This window comes from Calliopsis andreniformis, chromosome 2, assembly GCF_051401765.1.
Source record: "Calliopsis andreniformis isolate RMS-2024a chromosome 2, iyCalAndr_principal, whole genome shotgun sequence".
Lineage (NCBI taxonomy): Eukaryota > Metazoa > Arthropoda > Insecta > Hymenoptera > Andrenidae > Calliopsis > Calliopsis andreniformis.
In genome coordinates this window covers 5,661,747-5,678,635 of record NC_135063.1, presented here as the reverse complement: position 1 = coordinate 5,678,635, position 16,889 = coordinate 5,661,747, and the positions used below count along the sequence as shown (strand labels likewise).

The 16,889-nt window shown below is 43.5% G+C and overlaps 1 protein-coding gene across 3 annotated transcripts in view; it reads right to left on the bottom strand.

The window, feature by feature from the left end:
* LOC143185965 (uncharacterized) overlaps positions 1-16,889 on the bottom strand; it is a 72,307-nt gene that overhangs the window by 12,399 nt on the left and 43,019 nt on the right. For all 3 annotated transcript variants that reach the window (XM_076389305.1, XM_076389311.1, XM_076389319.1), the window contains exons 3-4: positions 10,313-10,411; positions 9,945-10,084 (exon numbers count right to left, since the gene is read on the bottom strand). In XM_076389305.1, the coding sequence (XP_076245420.1) occupies positions 10,047-10,084; positions 10,313-10,411 (137 nt within the window). In that variant the 3' untranslated portion in view covers positions 9,945-10,046. The remainder of the gene's footprint in view (positions 1-9,944; positions 10,085-10,312; positions 10,412-16,889) is intronic.

The window sequence follows — 16,889 nt, the reverse complement described above, 5'->3', positions numbered from 1 at the left end:
CTGTCGGAGGGCTGAGAAAAATCGATCTGCGTATCAGCGATCGACGCTACCAGATGGAGATTACTATTACGAGAGGCCCAGTCAGCCGATCGAAAGACAAATCTCGCGCAGGGGCGAGGGTTTCCATCCAGAATGCACCTATGCGTCCGTCATAAACGAACACTCGACATCGGGGCTACCCTTCAGCTGCACTTCGTGCTGCACGCGGCTCGATAGACGACTGTTCCTTTTTTTTCTATTTCGCTTCCCGTTCGTCGGTGCTTGATTTACATGTGAATAACGGGCGTTAACAGACGCTTCTTCGGTTACTAACTACCATCTCCTCTGCCTACTATCGGACCTGTCACAGGGACTCTCTTCTCCAGGCGTCTTTCACTAGACCATTAACCTTCGTCTACTTGAAAGGGTCCGTGTTTCGCGTTCTCTTCTTTTTCCCTCTCTCTGTCTCCCTCAGGCGCAATCGCGATTCGGACGTTGATGAACAAACCAAGTTAATTGAGGCCCATTAATCGGCGAGATGTCCCTCGAAATTAAGCGTTCGTCAGCGTAGTACAAAGGATGCTGATGTTTTACATGGGGAAGGAAGGGGGCAGAGAGAGAAGATAGAGGGAGGAACAGAAGGAAGAAGTTTCCCCCTTGTCTCGCGAAGAATTTCTAATACTGATAAAAGCATCCTTTATGCAAATATCCTCAATACAAGGCTGAGTGATCGAGCACCCTAGTTAACTTTGATTTCTGCTACCGGGGGCCTGACGGCTTGACAGCACTAATGAGTCGCCGAGATCTCTGTCGAGTCAAGTTTGAAGGGGCCGAGATAAAGAAAGACGAGGACTGTGCAAAAGAATGAGAGCTGAAGACTTCGCTGGGGAAAAGGAGTTCATCAGATTTCGTTTTTAAAACTCGATCGTCAATACGAGCCTATAGCGAGATCGAACTGAGTTAGCTTAAGCCTATACTGAATCGATTCGAGTTCGTAGTGAGTCAGTTCGAACCTGCACTGAGTCTGTACTGTGTTCATACTGAGTTAGTTAAGGTTCGCACAGAGCCCGTACTGAATCAGTTCAAACTTGTATAGAGTCAGTTTAAATTCAACTGGGTCAGTTAGAATTTATACTTAGTCTGTACCGAGTCAGATGTATTCATACTGAATCTGTTCAAGTCCTCCTATATCAGTTTGAGATTGCACCAAGTCAGAAGAAATTTACACTACACTAGTTGATACTGATGTTTCAAGGCTTCAAAAATTCACATTGACATTCTAGCACATGTGGACCATAGAGCTAGACTCTAAAGATTTCATATCATTTATGTTAATATCAAGTCATCGAAATATTAAATTTATCTTTAAAGCCAGGCAGTATCAAGTCTATTTTTTGTCTAAGACCAGAAGTATCCAGCAGACAATTTTACTTTGAAATAATGAAATAATACACTTTCTCCTTGGGCTCAAAAAATTGCTTAATATACCACTATTTCACCAGGTTCCAAGGTTCTAAAGTCTTTGCAACTTTGTTTCTCTTTCTCCACAAGTTTCAAATTGTGACTTAATACACTCTGACTGTTCACATAATAAGCCCAGAAATACATAAAACCAATATTATCAGTATCCCCAACCTTAGAGGTAGTACAAGATTTCATCTCCACTCCGAAGAAGCTTCACGAATCCCATCAATTACCCCTATCACTTCAGAGTACTTTGTACCCGCGATTACTTGCGTCAAAGTAACTTAGCACCGTGACGATCGCATAAAAATCACAAGCAGGTGGATAGGTATCGCTTCACCTATCAGCAGCGTCATTGAATCAACAAATTCGCGCGGTTCCCAGGGAGCTCGTGGCCCAGAGAACGAAGAGGGACGTCGAAGAGGCTCGGTGACGCCAGGCAATAAATATCTTTATGCAAAGCTCGCTAATAAACATTGTCCTAATGATCAAGGATCTCGGATCTTCGGTTCCCGTCTGGAACCGTGCAGCCTGGCAGCACTAATGAGTTCCCGTAGAACCGGGAGATCGCTCGGATCCAGCCGGAGATCGAGAGCGAAACGACGAGGGCAACGAGGATGAAAAGGAGAAGAGGGGACTGGCGGGACGGGGAAAAAGAAGTCGGGAACGAAGGGAACTCGAAACGATTTGTTAAGATATCTGGTCGTCCGTGAGGAATGCTGAAAGTACGCGGCCATGGCAAGAGACGTATTACGTACACTGGCTCGGTCCCCAATTAAAAGTTTATCGGCTGGCCCCCGACCCCGCCCACCGAGATCTACGGTTTCTAATTATCGGGTAAAACATTATCCCCCCCGCGATAAAACCAGCCAGGGATCACTTGGGTCCGCGCCAATAATGTATATTTAGGCGCGGGACACCTAACGCGTGATATTAATAACTTGATATCACTTAAAATATCGCGCGACAAGACTTCGTCTGTCGTCTGGCTATTATTTTTGCCGGTGGATTCCGCCAAACGGGAAAATAACTGACAGAATTTCCGACCCAGGCCTCCGACTTTTATTTTCATGCGACTGTCGCCTGGGAGAGAGGTCAGAAGGTTTGCTTCCAGCGAGAGGCGGAGGACTGTACAGAAGTTGTGGGATTGTCGCTTTCAAGGCAAGTGGGAACCATTTGGAATTGGTAGATTACAATTTTGACTGGGACTCGAGATAACGTTTGCAGTTCTTAAGGTCCATTTGGGGAGGTTTTAACCTTGCATCCCTCTGACCGACATATGCTCCATCCTGTCTTTCTTTTAAGAGAAGATTCAGAACCGAACAAATTTCGTAGAACTATGTACTAGAGATAAAGAGAATTGAAATAAGAATTATCAATACATATACCTAAATTTTAATCCTGAATCCTCAAATCTTCTCTCATCGATATCCCAGGAGAAGAACCAAGAATTCTCTCTCGACAAACTTTCGCGACAGCCTCTTCAAACGTTAAAAGATGCAGTCATTGCAACATCCAGCACGTCGTTACTCAATGCCATTTCGGCAGTACGGTACATTATGGGGTTACTGAGAGACTCGGCCAGAGAGAGTCCGAAGGAGGATGGGCGCTGAGAAGACGCATCAGAGGAGAAGGACGAACAGAAGAGGGGGAGGATCGAGAGAAGAGGTCCAGCCTGAAGGTTCCGCATTGCATTCCCATGAGATTCGTCCTCGTCACACGCGTCTTCCCGCTTGGCTTCGCTCGACCTGCATCAGGGCAGAGTAACGATTCCTGAAGCGGTACAATGTAGCAAGGAAGTTGAATGTCGTCACAGGCTACGCGTTCAATTACGTTTTAAGTACATATTCCTCGTTATTACACTCGCTTAGAGCCTCGCTGTGAAAGCTAGCGAAAGTTACGGAGATCCTGGAACGAAGCTTGGCTGATTGGTGGCGCTGGTATAATAGATTTTGATGTAACCTCCGTTAGCTTGCGGGTCCTCGCTCGTGAAGAGGAAAGTGTACTTCTTTTTATTGTCTCGGAACTCTAGATATGTTCTCAGTTTCTCGGTTCGACTTTCGGTCTCCTTCTGCTGCTCTTTCTCTCTCCTTCCATTTCTGGTTCCGACAGCCACTTCAGAGTGTCAGGAATGCTTGACTCGAGGCATGGCATCCCGCGGAGTTGGCAGAGACCGACGATTAAAGGTGCGTTCACAGTGATTGCTATTTTCGAGTCTGCTTAAGCACTCTGGACCAGGAGAATCTGAAGGAGTGAATGGAGACTGCGGTGTTTGCAATCGATTGGTAGAATCCTTCTTTAGTTCCTTCTTCTGTGGTTTTCCTAGGTCTATCATCTTCAGCGTTAGGAATTTATTCCGATTAATGCAGTAGGCTTTCCAGTAGTTCCAGTAACTCGTGTAAGTCCATATTGACTGTGTGCGAGACCATATTGAGTCCATTTAAATCAGTTCTTTACTGACTCAGTAGAATAGAGAACTGATTGAAATCGACTCTGTATGAGCTGGTTTGGATCCATGCTGAGTTCATTTTGATTTCGTTGCAGTACGTAGTAGGCCATACTGAGGTAAAAGGACTTTGTACTGAGTCCGTACTCAGCCTACTTATAACTAAATTGAGTATTCGAATTTCCTTTTCCACCATTGTTTGATATCTTCAATTTTGTCTTTATCAATTTATTAAGCCTAATGTAAAAGACTTTTCAAGCAAACGAGTTTACATCGCACTATCAACTTCCCTCTTGTTTTGAAACTAAAGTAACCTTAAATTTACTGCTTATGGGGCAAGTTTAGACACTAGTGTGTTAACATATCTGAAAAGTCTACCTATTAGAACCTTCATTAAATCTACGTTCCAGATATTAAATTTTCAATTCCCGAGTTACACTTTTGATCTTATGATCTTTTTGGAAGTTGACAGCAGATACCATTTTAAAATTGCCACCATTTAGAAATCGGCTCGCCTAGATACAATCACTGCGGGCATCGAAAGACAGACGGCTGACATCGATGCAAAGCCGCTATTTAAGCGTTTTGAATGCAACATGAGTAGTCAATGACGATGGGGGGTCCAATGAGGCGGTGCCCATGTGTGCCAGAAAACAAATTGGAGCACTCGAAGACAGTCGAGTGCCATTCAGATAGACATCGACAAGAATCCGCGCTTCCAGCGGTGAGGATGAAAACGAAGACCTCTGGTAAAAAGACGCGCTAAATGCTCTCGTTATCTCGCGCCAATAAGCGATCGATATCTGATCAAGATCAACGCAGATGTAATATATACAAACAGCCGGAGGGGGCAAGGCACTGATAAAATCGAAAGAAACGTCGACCGACAGCGATTGTGGAACATTTTTAGAGTATGTCGATCACGAAGTCATAAGGTTTTGATACTTTCGAGAAACGCGCGATCGACGTGCGATAGTCGCGAATGATCGATGCGTCTGGACTGCAAGATCGTTCGATCGTTCGCAATCTGTTGTGCAATGCACCGTGAAAATGGACGACCAACAGGTTGATAGAGGTGATCGACGTGAACTTTTACGATAACGTATCTTAGAGAGTTTGGAATGCTTGGAAGCATTTCCTAGTTCGGAAATTCTGTGTACCGAAACTCTGTATTTCCTAAAGTGATTTAAATGTCTACTTATGCAAATCAATCTCCAGCTGAGTTTCAGGAGATGAAATAGCCTATTTTTATATTTTAAAAAGTTGGACTTCTTGAATTATTGCTCTGAATTTAATTATCAATTTTGCGATCTATGTTCTACTTGAACCCTGGTAATCAGTCATAACTTTAAGAATTCTTCTCAGTTTCTAACTTCTTCGAATCAGAATTCCTCCATAACAGGGACCAGGGATTATACGACGCACCCTAGCTTCCAGGAAATTATTTCATCCGCGGAAAGGCAGAACACGTTGCCGTCTATCAAGTGGCTGTCACCGTCGCGGGGGTAGTCGATAACGTGCTCGACGAATTCATGGCGGCGTGCCAAAGACGAGAGGACCACGCAAGGCGAAAAATTACTTATACATGCGAAACTTTCGGCGCGAAATTGATTACAGTCGATAAATCAATCAACTCGTGCAAGGGTCGCTAGAGGAAAAGAGAAAGCGAGAAGAAGGGGTCGAGGGGAGGCGGCGCGATTTCTGCGTCAAAATTAATAAATCGATTTAATTGATTTAATAAGTCGATCGATTTATGGAAGCAATCAGTGTCGGTGGGCAGATTTATTGCAGCATAACCGTTTCTTCGCGTAACGGTCCGCGAGCCTCATGCGTCACGAATATTTTCTGCCTTTTTCGTAAAGAAACCACGTCCCGAGGTTTTGTCCTGTCTCTAACAGGGAATTGTGCTTTCCCTTACAAATGTATAATAAAATGACGAGCCTAATCATGAATTCTTGAAGTCATTCTTAGTACTACAGTCTCTATTTACATATCTATCTCTGGTAACCTGTCACTAACAAAAGGATTAAATTATCTTAGATCAACTTACTACTGAAGTTCATCTTCAATATTACTATATACAATCAACCCTTCTACAACGCGATTAATACGTACCGCGTTATATGGAAACCGCGCTATAAAAAGCTCAGAATTAGTGTAAATCAGAATAATTCCTACCATGATGGTGATGTACGTGCCTGAAAAGAAGGAAATTACCCATTAATCTCAACCGTAAAAGCGTACATATTATCAAAACATCGCGTTTTAAGACTACCTCGTTATAAGAAAACAGCGTTTTAGGGGTACCGTGTTACAGGAGGTCCCTGACAATTTTTATTCCATGTAGCATGGAAACCGCGTTACGAGAGTACCACGTCATAGGAGGGTTTACTGTATACAACTGGGCTTCCAGTTCTCTCAACCTCTTCACAAAGAACGAAGTTCCACAAATTGTTATATCTACTCTTCAATAGCCTCTCTCTCCCAGTCAAAGACCGATAAACGTCCCATCGCGTTTCGCGAAGGGTCGAGCAAACGAGGACAGCAAAGTAAACGCGATCGAGCGACACACATCGCGATCGAATTACCATCGAACGCCGTTCGCATTGTAACACAATAAATAATAATGGCTGTATTGCGGCGCGAGGTTGAAACGGGCTCACTGGGCACAATCGTTGATACTTTTCAGCGTGGCAGTAAAAATAAGTGACTGGCGGATCGGCCGGCTTATAGGCATTATATCTCATTCGTGGGACGCACTAAGGTGCCCTGTAACGCGTCGGGGACACCGTGGCGGGGAAAAGAAGTCTTGAAAACGCGCGAAACGATACGTCGGAGCCATGCGACGCGCGATTGTATGCAAATCGCGGCTGCATTCGCGGTAGTGCAGCGCAGGGCGTGTTGCACACGGGGACGTAGCACGATCCAGCGATTATTAGACCAGGGATACGTGACTGGAAACACCCGGCACCGTTTCGCCGTGCGCAACCGCCGCGGCGACCCTAATATGTTTATAATCTCGGTTTAGGGAAGAATGAAACGCGGTTTCTCTCTGGATCGGTCGTGAATTCAGGAACACTGTGTGTGGCTTCGAAAGGCTTAATTAACTAAGAAGATTACGAGAGAGATTCAGAGGATTCGTTTACTGTATTATTTTCTCTTGAATTTTTTTTTACGAAGTTTAATATCTTTACACACAGCATTTGTTTGTGTATTTGTTCATATTTCAGAAATATTTATTAATTTTCTACTGTATTATGTTCTTTTGAATATTTGTTCAGAATTCAACATTTTCGGCTCACAGCATTTGTTTATATATTTATTCATTTATAATTCACAAATATTTATTTATTCTTTTTTTAATAAAGAGAAAGAAATTTTGAAAGAAAAAAGTTGAGACAGTAGAACGTAATGACTTAAAAAGAAAATCCTCTCATGGCTTTCATGATATTTCAAAATCTACTTGATGAATTGACACGATATTTTGTGTTTGTGTTTCTTATTGCTTATTAATTCTACGAAAGACATGAGGAAGATCAATCTATGAAAAATCAAACCTCAAAGTGTCACAATTCTTTGAATTATACATTTCTCCTTTTCTTCTGGCATCTATGATAGCCAAACTCATTCACATTGAGAATCATTTCAATCTCTTTATGTCTGACAAGATCGCGGTACACAGTACACTATAATGGATTTTCTTCAAAATGAAACATGCTTCATAGTTTCTACGCAAAAAAAAATTCAAAAGAACCTAGAAGTCACGCTATAGAATAGAAGACCCCCTTTGAGCATTCAAACGTGACTTGAGTTAGGTAAGTAGCTCTATAGGATAGAGCTAAATAAATGAATAGAGTTACAAGTACTAATCCAGTTTACTCGCCCATCACTCAGATTCACCAGAATTCTAAAGAACTCTGTATCTCTAATCGTTTTACCTACTACTCCTTCTTCTTTTTAAGTGAAAGCAGGAACAGAAGCATCGACCGCATCTTCGAAAGGAAAATAACATGGAGGCACATTACCAGGAGGAAAAGAAATACACTCTGTCGTCGAACTAGATAAGGAAACGATGCCTTCAGCACACACTTTTTCTGTGCGGCTAATCGCCCATTAAAATCGTCGCGTTCGTCTCTAACGATGTCACAAATTACGACACTGACGGAAAGGAGGCGACTAATTCAGAGGCTCGGTGTAAAATCGACGGGACGTGAAGAGATCCTCCTTTTTGGTGAAATCGGGAGCCGAAGCGTCGTCTCGCGAAGCGTGACAATATCGAGCGACGAGAAAAAGGAAACAGCGGTCGTTCGCGTGGCAGCGAGAACGAGGAATAGGATGACAGACGATCTTATTTTGTAAGTAGCCGTCCCATTAGAGGTGCCATAACGTTCATCCGTGACGTCGTGTCGAATTAAGTCAGCGGCGGCTCGCAATCTGACACGAAAAGAAACCGTAACGACTACAAATTTTATGGCCAAGAGAAACGTTACGAACTTTTCCACGGCTCTACACGGACGATTATCTGTCCGCGGACCGCGGCGAAGGCATTAATTCCAGCGGTTTAATCGCAATCGTTATCATCGGAAATGTATACGGACCTAACAAGACAGGTCTTGATAACCGGCTCTCTGAATGCTCTCAGCAGACCGTTTCTCGAGAAACCGTACCAGTTTGTAATTATAACTTTGTAGAACGAGTCGCGATCGACCGGAAGCTCGTTACTCCGCGAGCCCGATCGGATCACGCGAATACAATCCGCGGCTCCCCTCTGCCGCGCTTCCGGACGCCTCGAGGGCTCGCGATTTCTTTCGCGGCCGCGGACACGCTCCCGTCGATCGCGATTCTTGGCCGACGTTCAATTTCGACGCGAGGGGGCAGAACTTTCGACGACGAGCAACGACGAGCAACGACGACCACGCCGATTGGCCGCGATCCAATTACGTTCAATGAAAGTCGCTCGAGGGATTTATGCCCTCCGTTTCTGTCCCGTCTCTCGCGTCCCGCTGCAAAAACAATGATCCATGGATCCCTTTTCCGGCATCCCGTGCACGCCGATACAGCGTCCTCGCCCCTTCGCTCTGACCAGGATACAATGAGAGACGTGGCTGGAAAAGGAAGGCGGCGATAATCGACGAGTCGTTTCGAGAGAATAGAAATTCCCGAGATTGGGCGACTAGCAGAGATGCTGTGTACAGGTGTTCGTCGCGATCCGAGATTTTGGGGAAAGAGAAGATGGAGCGCACTCGTAAATAGGTCGAGTTGATGGCGACTTGACGTGTATTATTCGCGGGGCTATTCTACTTGGAGCGTGGATAGATTTTTCGTGAACGAGTGTCGATGATATATTAGAGTGGCACGAAAGTGGTAGGTGTTATAGATTTTGTGGAGTAGTAGAAGCTGTTAGTCAATCAATTTTCTGCGTTACAGTCGATAAAGATGAAAATGTACAATTGTTCGGAATAGAAATATTCTTGTTAGACTGTGCTATTTGATTCTGATCTTTATCGATGTGGTGTAATTTGACACGAAATATTAAGTGTTGAATTTATTATTCGGTTCCTATGTAGTTATAGAGCTAATAGACCGACAATGGTACAAGAAATAATAGACAGCAATTGGTAAACCATATCTTTTATAATAGAATTACGGAGACATTGCTCCATTACACTCCTTTGACTCCTTAGCTAATGCAATATCTAATATTGTTGCAATATGCAACGAGGTTATTACTATTTCATTATGAAAACTGACTTATAGTAACGGTACCTTAGATCTAGACTAACCCAATTTCATTTCTTTCGAAATCGAATTTTATACCCAAATCTTACTGCTGTCTCTTTATTTTAATTGAATAATAGTACCTAGATAATCTATTTATGCTATGTTATTAAAGAAAATTTAACATTCAAAACTGTGTGATCACACTTTGCTTTCTTGAAAAATGTCAGAAAAGGACCTGAGTCACTTTGGATCCCTATCGTAACAAATTGAATTAGTACAAATACTGTGACCCCATCACATCAGCTAAGGGTTAATATAATTTCAAGCCTCTTACCAAGTACCTTCCCCGAATTTCCTGACTACTGCAATCTTTCACCAAACTGCAGAACTTCACCCAGGAACTGACTAATCGAGATCATTTGGAAAAGAGCCGCCTCTAATCGTCGTAATGCGTGGGTGTTAAAACAACGGCGCCTATTCAGACAGAGAAAAATTTATTCGTCGAAGGAGCGACGTCAAGCGGCCGACGGAGAATTATGGCTCGCATCACGAGCCGCAAGAAAGAAGATAAATTCATCGACGCAAGAAACGGCTCATGGCGTAGCCGATTGTCCATGCCAATTAGGTTAGGAGCCGAATAGCGTAACGGGGCTGGCGCCGCGCCTAATAATCGCGTTATTAATGAGCGCTACGTGCACTTACCGTAAGATTCAGCCGCTCCCATGCGCTTCGTACATTTTCCTCCATTTTCATCCACGTAATTCGCGACCCGTGTCGATGAGTTCAACGTATGACGATCGCCTGCAAGAACACAAAGAACGATAGATATTAGAATTACATAAGTAATTGAAACCGAGTAAAACTGTTTAATAGAAAGAAAATGTTCTCTTCGATTATAATGAAGCCAGCTCAACTCAATAAAATTAGTTTCACTACTGCCTATTTGCAATTTCTACGCTGTCTGATTTAATTCTACTTGTTCTACTTGTTTGATTATATACCACTGAATCTCCGCGGACTTTCTACAGCTTTACGTTCCAGTAGATCCTGTAAATCCAGAATCGATTGCAGCTAAATTCTGGACCTACCTATCCAGATTCAATACCCATTTTCGCCTGCGTTATTTCGATCAAGTATCGCGCCAAACACAGTCCAACGGGTCTTGTCTACGGTTCGTTGCGTACACACCACGCTCATTCCGCTACATTTAAGGAAGTCGCTATCTGAATACCGAAGCCCATATCTGACTCGCGAGGTTCATTATTATCGGAGTCAATGTAGGCAGAAATTGCATTAAGGAAAGTTGGACGGATCGACGTCAGCTCAATCTGGCCGATAGAAACGTTGCCCTGGTCGGTAATTTTCTTTCCTTGTAACTCGGCCCGTGTTACGCCTGGAAATTAAATTCTCCGGTTACCGATGCACCGATACGAACAGAATTATGAAACGATCGTTTAAATTGGATATTCTTATCGCGCGGCGCGCGTTTCGTGGTAGCCGCGGCACATAATGAACCGCAGGTGCAACGCCGTCAGTATAGACGAGCATGATAATTTTCGCCGCAACTCTGTAGTCATACGTGCCCACCAATCGTTCACCCGAATTGATCGTACTGTCAGAATTATGTCCCGGGGCTGACATAATTGGCCAGCTGCTTTGACTACTGAATTTTATTAACGGTATAAAATGTCGATACTGCCGAACCAGGATGTATCCGTGCCGCTGAGGAATCGCTAATTCCTTGCCAACTGACATGTATCACGTCCCGATACACCGCGGGACTCAATAAATTATGTGGAGGTAGATAGTTTCAGCAGCGTTCGCTGTTATAGCAGTGAGCTTAATGTGTCCTCCAGCTCGTATTTGGGATCTGTCGATCATTACAAAATATTATATCAGAGAAAGGTGAATGATACCAATGTGATCTATGTTACAGATGATGCCAGAGATGTTGGAGCAAGATAAGGTACATAAAGAGGAGAAAAAAGGAGAGGAGTGCGTTTCGTTCTGGGTCTGTAAAGGTGACACGTTGGTCAGGTTACCTAGGAAATCCATGATTTAGAGCTGATGCGCATAACCGATATTTTGACGCACGGTTTCGTTGCGATCATATGTTTTTCTTTATTTTCCCAATTAGAAACAACGAAGATGAACATATGATCACAACAAGATTGTGCGTCAAAATATCGCTCGTGTGCATGGGGATTTATACTACGTTTGTGTTAGTCAAGCTATCAGAATTTAAACCGTACATGTTCACCTGAGAGTTTTTCATGATATCTGCTCTCGAGAGTATTTCTAATCTGTCCTATTCCATGTTGACGGTTAAAAATACCTTACACTCTTACACCAATGCATCACCAATTCAACTAATCATAGACTTAGAAAAGGCACATAGAACTAATTGTAGATTACCATGTTTTGTGTCACAGATATTTTGTGATTGATTGTATAATACAGGGTGTAGGATAACAGGTGTCTTAAAATTCGAGCAAAATATGTCCGACTTGAGACTTACTCTACTGCCAGCGTGCATTAATCAGGTAAGGCATAGCGAAACCAGTAGAATGAGTCTCGAGTCAGACACATTTCATGCGTATTTTAGGCATTTTCTCAAGAATTAATAACTTGCAAACGAAGCTTGAAACGCAATTTCATGTATCCTCATTTTTATCTTATTTTAGCATGTAAAATTACTCTTTAAAATTTCTGACACCTGTCGTCGGACACCCTGTACATATATATATTAGTAAAGTTGATTTTCAAGAGTAACTTGCTATAATTGTACCCTCAGGTAAGTATGTATCCTTAGATATAAGAATAGTCAGCTGAGAGAATACGTCGTTCATTTGCTACAACAGTAGCAAAATTCCAAAATTTCTTCCTTTTGTGTTATTATTCGAGAAAGAACAGTTTTTATATTAAATGGTAATATTATTCTATTTAAATAGGGAATACATTTGTATGAAGAAATGTAATGAAGTGATCACTTTCGGATAATGCACCTACGCGTACCCTCTAATATCAATGTAAGGTTAACGTCCCAGTAGCCGACCACGTCCCAATACCTAGACACTAATACTAAATTTATTTAATTTTGAGCTTAAATTCTTATGTACTTAATCAAAAACAATATCTACAGATTAAAAAAAGTATCATAAAATAGAATGTATAGCTACTGGCATGCAATTCAAGTATCGAGACATGCATTTTTAGACTGATTACCTCCTAGGACGTATCTGTGGTTATAAGATAAAACAAACCATCTCACATTTTCAAAAAACTCGAGTTAAGTCCTCAATAGACATCAAGAAAACAGAATGTATATTTTCAGAAAGAAGAAAAGCTATCAAAAGAACCTTCTCATCTAAAAAACAAGGCTTCGAGAAGACAGAAGTCCATAAGACAGTATTGTAGCTAAAAACAAACCCCAACATCTCGAAAACAAAAACACACAAATGAGTCTTCTTGTCTCACAACCACACATATATCTCAAGCGTCCAGGTATTAAGACATTTACCTCATAGAATTTGTCACCACACACCCGACGTCACATCAAACACCCAATAGAATAATCAATCTCCACTCACTCAGCCTGCAGCGCAACGCATAACTTTCAATGGCCTCGCTTTCTTCATGACCTCGTACACTTAATTTCCCTCGGAGCGCGTGGGCATTAAGGTTAAGCAGCGCGCGATTACGCTTCTCCTCGCGGGTCGAACGGTACCGCAGCTCACTGGATTGTTCTCGTCCTGGCGGGCGCTCCGCGCGATAAATTTTTCTCGCCCGACCCGTGTAGGAGCGGCAGCAATTATCGTCGCTAATAGGAACGCGGCCGAGCGTGGTCTAGGTCGAGGCTGTGCCGCGGCGCGCCGCTATTGGCCGCTTTTAATTGGGCGAAATTACAAGGTGCGTAATGCGCGAGCATCGCAGGGGCGGGTACGAGCCGAAGAGGCACAATGTGCGTACGGTACCGTATGCCTGTGCTGTACCGACAGCGAGGGCCGTCGCTGAAATATTACGTTTTTACCGTTACCCGCCGCGGAGACGGTTAATTATCCCGTTTAAGGCGGAGGTGAAAAGTTTTAGTCACCTCTCGCACGCCGTGCCTCGGTCGGCCTCGCGCGCCACGTACCGAGAAAAATATAACGGAAGTGCGACGGGGCCCGTAATGCCCGCGAAATTGCGGTCGTAAAGCGAATTGGAGCCGTTTCGTTTCATCCTCTCCGTGGATGCGATCCTCGGGGGCTGACTGACGCCCCTCGAGCACGAGACATCACTCTTTTTCCTTTTCTGCTTTACGTCCGCGTTGAGAGCGTGCAATTAACGAATCGGTGGTTTAAGACGTGAGAAGACGCTTGGGGAGAGAGGAAGGTTTTTTGGGGGGCTTTGATTAAATCGTCTGGTAAAGAGATCAGGTTTGGGGGGTCACTGATTTCCAGCAGTTGCTCGAGTCGATCTAAAACGAAACTCGTGTAATAATCCTTTTAACAGGGACGATATATTTTGAAGTAAGAAAAGATAATTGGACTTGATTGCGTTCAAATTAGTACGTTCATAAAAATGAATATATGAGAAGAATATGAATTTAAATGCTACTTTCTACTCCCTTCGAATTTCCCTCCACGAATGCTTCCTGAGCGACCTGCATATCCATGTCCTCTCAGAAGTCTATAAAGATTCTCCAGGATATGCACTTTCAAAGCCTTCTAAAAACCAATTCCAACACTCAATACTTTCACTACACATAACCCATCCATTATCTGCCTCGATGGTACTCCACATTCACCATCGCTTCTTCAGTCTCTTTCTCCGCATTTCTAGCAATCTCCCCAGCGAAACTCTCGACTTTTCCGCGCGTCAAGCTAGTTATCGTAGCCAAAGTACAATCGACGCATTCTTCTTCGCCGTGAACTTTTCCGCGGAAAGGTCATCGAGATAAGCTGACGCTAGTCCTGACAGCCCTGGCATTTCTCGATTTGGGAATCTCTCTGCTTATCCTCATCCTTAAACAGCCACGGTGTCCATTACCCGCTCGTTATCACACGAACACGTCGATGGAGGAGCGCGACGCTCGCGAACGCTCATCGAGGGAACATCCCGCGCACGGCGAAGACGAACAAGCGGAATCCTTTAAAGGGAGGGCCACGTCCGCGGTTGTATCTGCCGATCAATCTGCGAACGCAATAGCGAGAATGCTTGGAGAGTCCTTCGAGAGATTCGACGAGCCTTTCTGGCCTTCTCGAACGATACGCTGCACGACGTCCGCGAGACGCGAGAAGGAACCTCCGAAGAAAGCGGGGAGAGAAAAGGGAGACTGACAGGGGGCTGGTGGTCCCCGACTGGACTTCGCACCGCCCGAGAAAAAGTTCCTCTTGTTTGCACCCCTCTGCTTGCACGAGGATTACGCGTCTATCGACTCTTTCATTCAGCCGCAGATTATCGAAGGGAGCACAATAGCCCCTGTATAGCAGCACCTACTGGGACCCGATTGAGTCGCGGCTTATCGGCGACTCTTTACCTTCCCACGCGTATCATCGGACGCGATAGGAGACGGAGGTATGTGGGGACATGGTAAGGAACTGCGGGAAACGATGCAAATGTGAGTTCCTTTCTCGAAGAGGAGGGTGTTAAGCTGGACACGTACTGTACATAGTTTGTAATAAAATAGAGTGCTGGCGTATCGAGTACTACTGATTGCAAGATGTGGTGTCGTGGAAGTTGAAGGAGTTGGGAAATGGAATAAGATACTTTGAGGGCCTGAGGGAATCTTCTGTGGAAGAGTAAATGAACCTCATCTTTCGATAACAGGAACAGGATATATGTACTAGGAATCTTCTTAAGAATATTATATATACAGAATTTAAGAATATTCGTAGTATGGCATGGAGATTGCTGCTGAAAGACAATATTTCGAAGATAGAAATATGTGACGTATATCGTGTTGTAGTAGAAAATACTACAATTTCAGGATACGAAAATAATCCCAGAAGAATTCCTGACTTCACTACTGCAATGTACACCAGGAAACACTTTCTATAAACCTACCTATAGGTTTGGTAATAAATAAAATTTGTTCCAAATTTCAAAATTCTTGACCACAATGTAGAAAAATGTACAATTAATAGAATAAGTATAGGCTATACAAGATTTTCGATTATTGATGTTAGAAATTTTAACCATTTTAATGTCAACCGAAGCAGTTTACCCTGACTGAAAGACGATATATGATTGATCGGCACTAAAAGGGTTAAGGGCTGATTTTACATACTAAAATAAGACGAAGATTAAGAATGATGAAAATGAGTTTGAAGCTTCGTTTCAGACTTGTTAAAAGTGTCTACAATTCGCGTGAAATATGTCTGACTCGAGACTTATTCTACTGACTTCACTGTGCCTTACCCAACTGCATATCAACAGTAGAATAATTCTTGTATTAATTCAAGTAATTCTTGTTTTTTCTTCTATTCTGTTATGTAGAAGCATTCCTTAAATCTTCTGACACCTGTACTCGAACACCTTGTATACAAGTCAAAGTTAAGATAAATCCAGTTCAACTTATTCTCCCTTCTTTAATCCTTTCAGAACACTGAAATTGGTTTTCACTACACCACTGACAGACATACCCAGTGTTAAGCGCTAAGGTTTAAAACTACACAGTATATTCTACCACATCAAACACAATAATCACCACGATCGAATCGAATAATCAGAATCGATCTCCGCTTAACGAAGAAACAAGATTTCGTGAAGGGATAAGTCAACACGCCGCGGATGTATCGATAGCAAGACACAAGACGAAGAGGGTGGTCCAATTCGCGCGCGACCAAATCGATTGGAGGATTTGCGGACATCGAGACGAGGCGATCAAACCTCGAAACGGGCAAGAATATACTAAAGCGGGCAGGCGGGACGAAAGGTGCCGCCTTGGCGTCCATTTGTACGTCGGATTAAGACGTTTGGATTTCGGTCCAGCCGAACGAAAGAAAGAGGAAGCGTCGAAGAAGCGAGAGGAGAAAAAGAGGCGCGAGTCATCGTGATCGTATGGCGACCAGCCGACTGCCAGATTAGTATCAGAACCGAGAAGCTTGATGGGAATTAAGACGACGGCGCCCATGTCAGGGTGGTAATGCATCGAACTGATTCGGTCTCGCGAAAGAACGAGCCACGGAGAGGGAACGATAGGAGGGAAGATGGACAGGGGGGCCAGAGATTATTTTGCTCTCTTGTCCCGTCGCCCTGTGAGAACTCTGTCTCGCGGGCCGGGCCCGTGTCTATC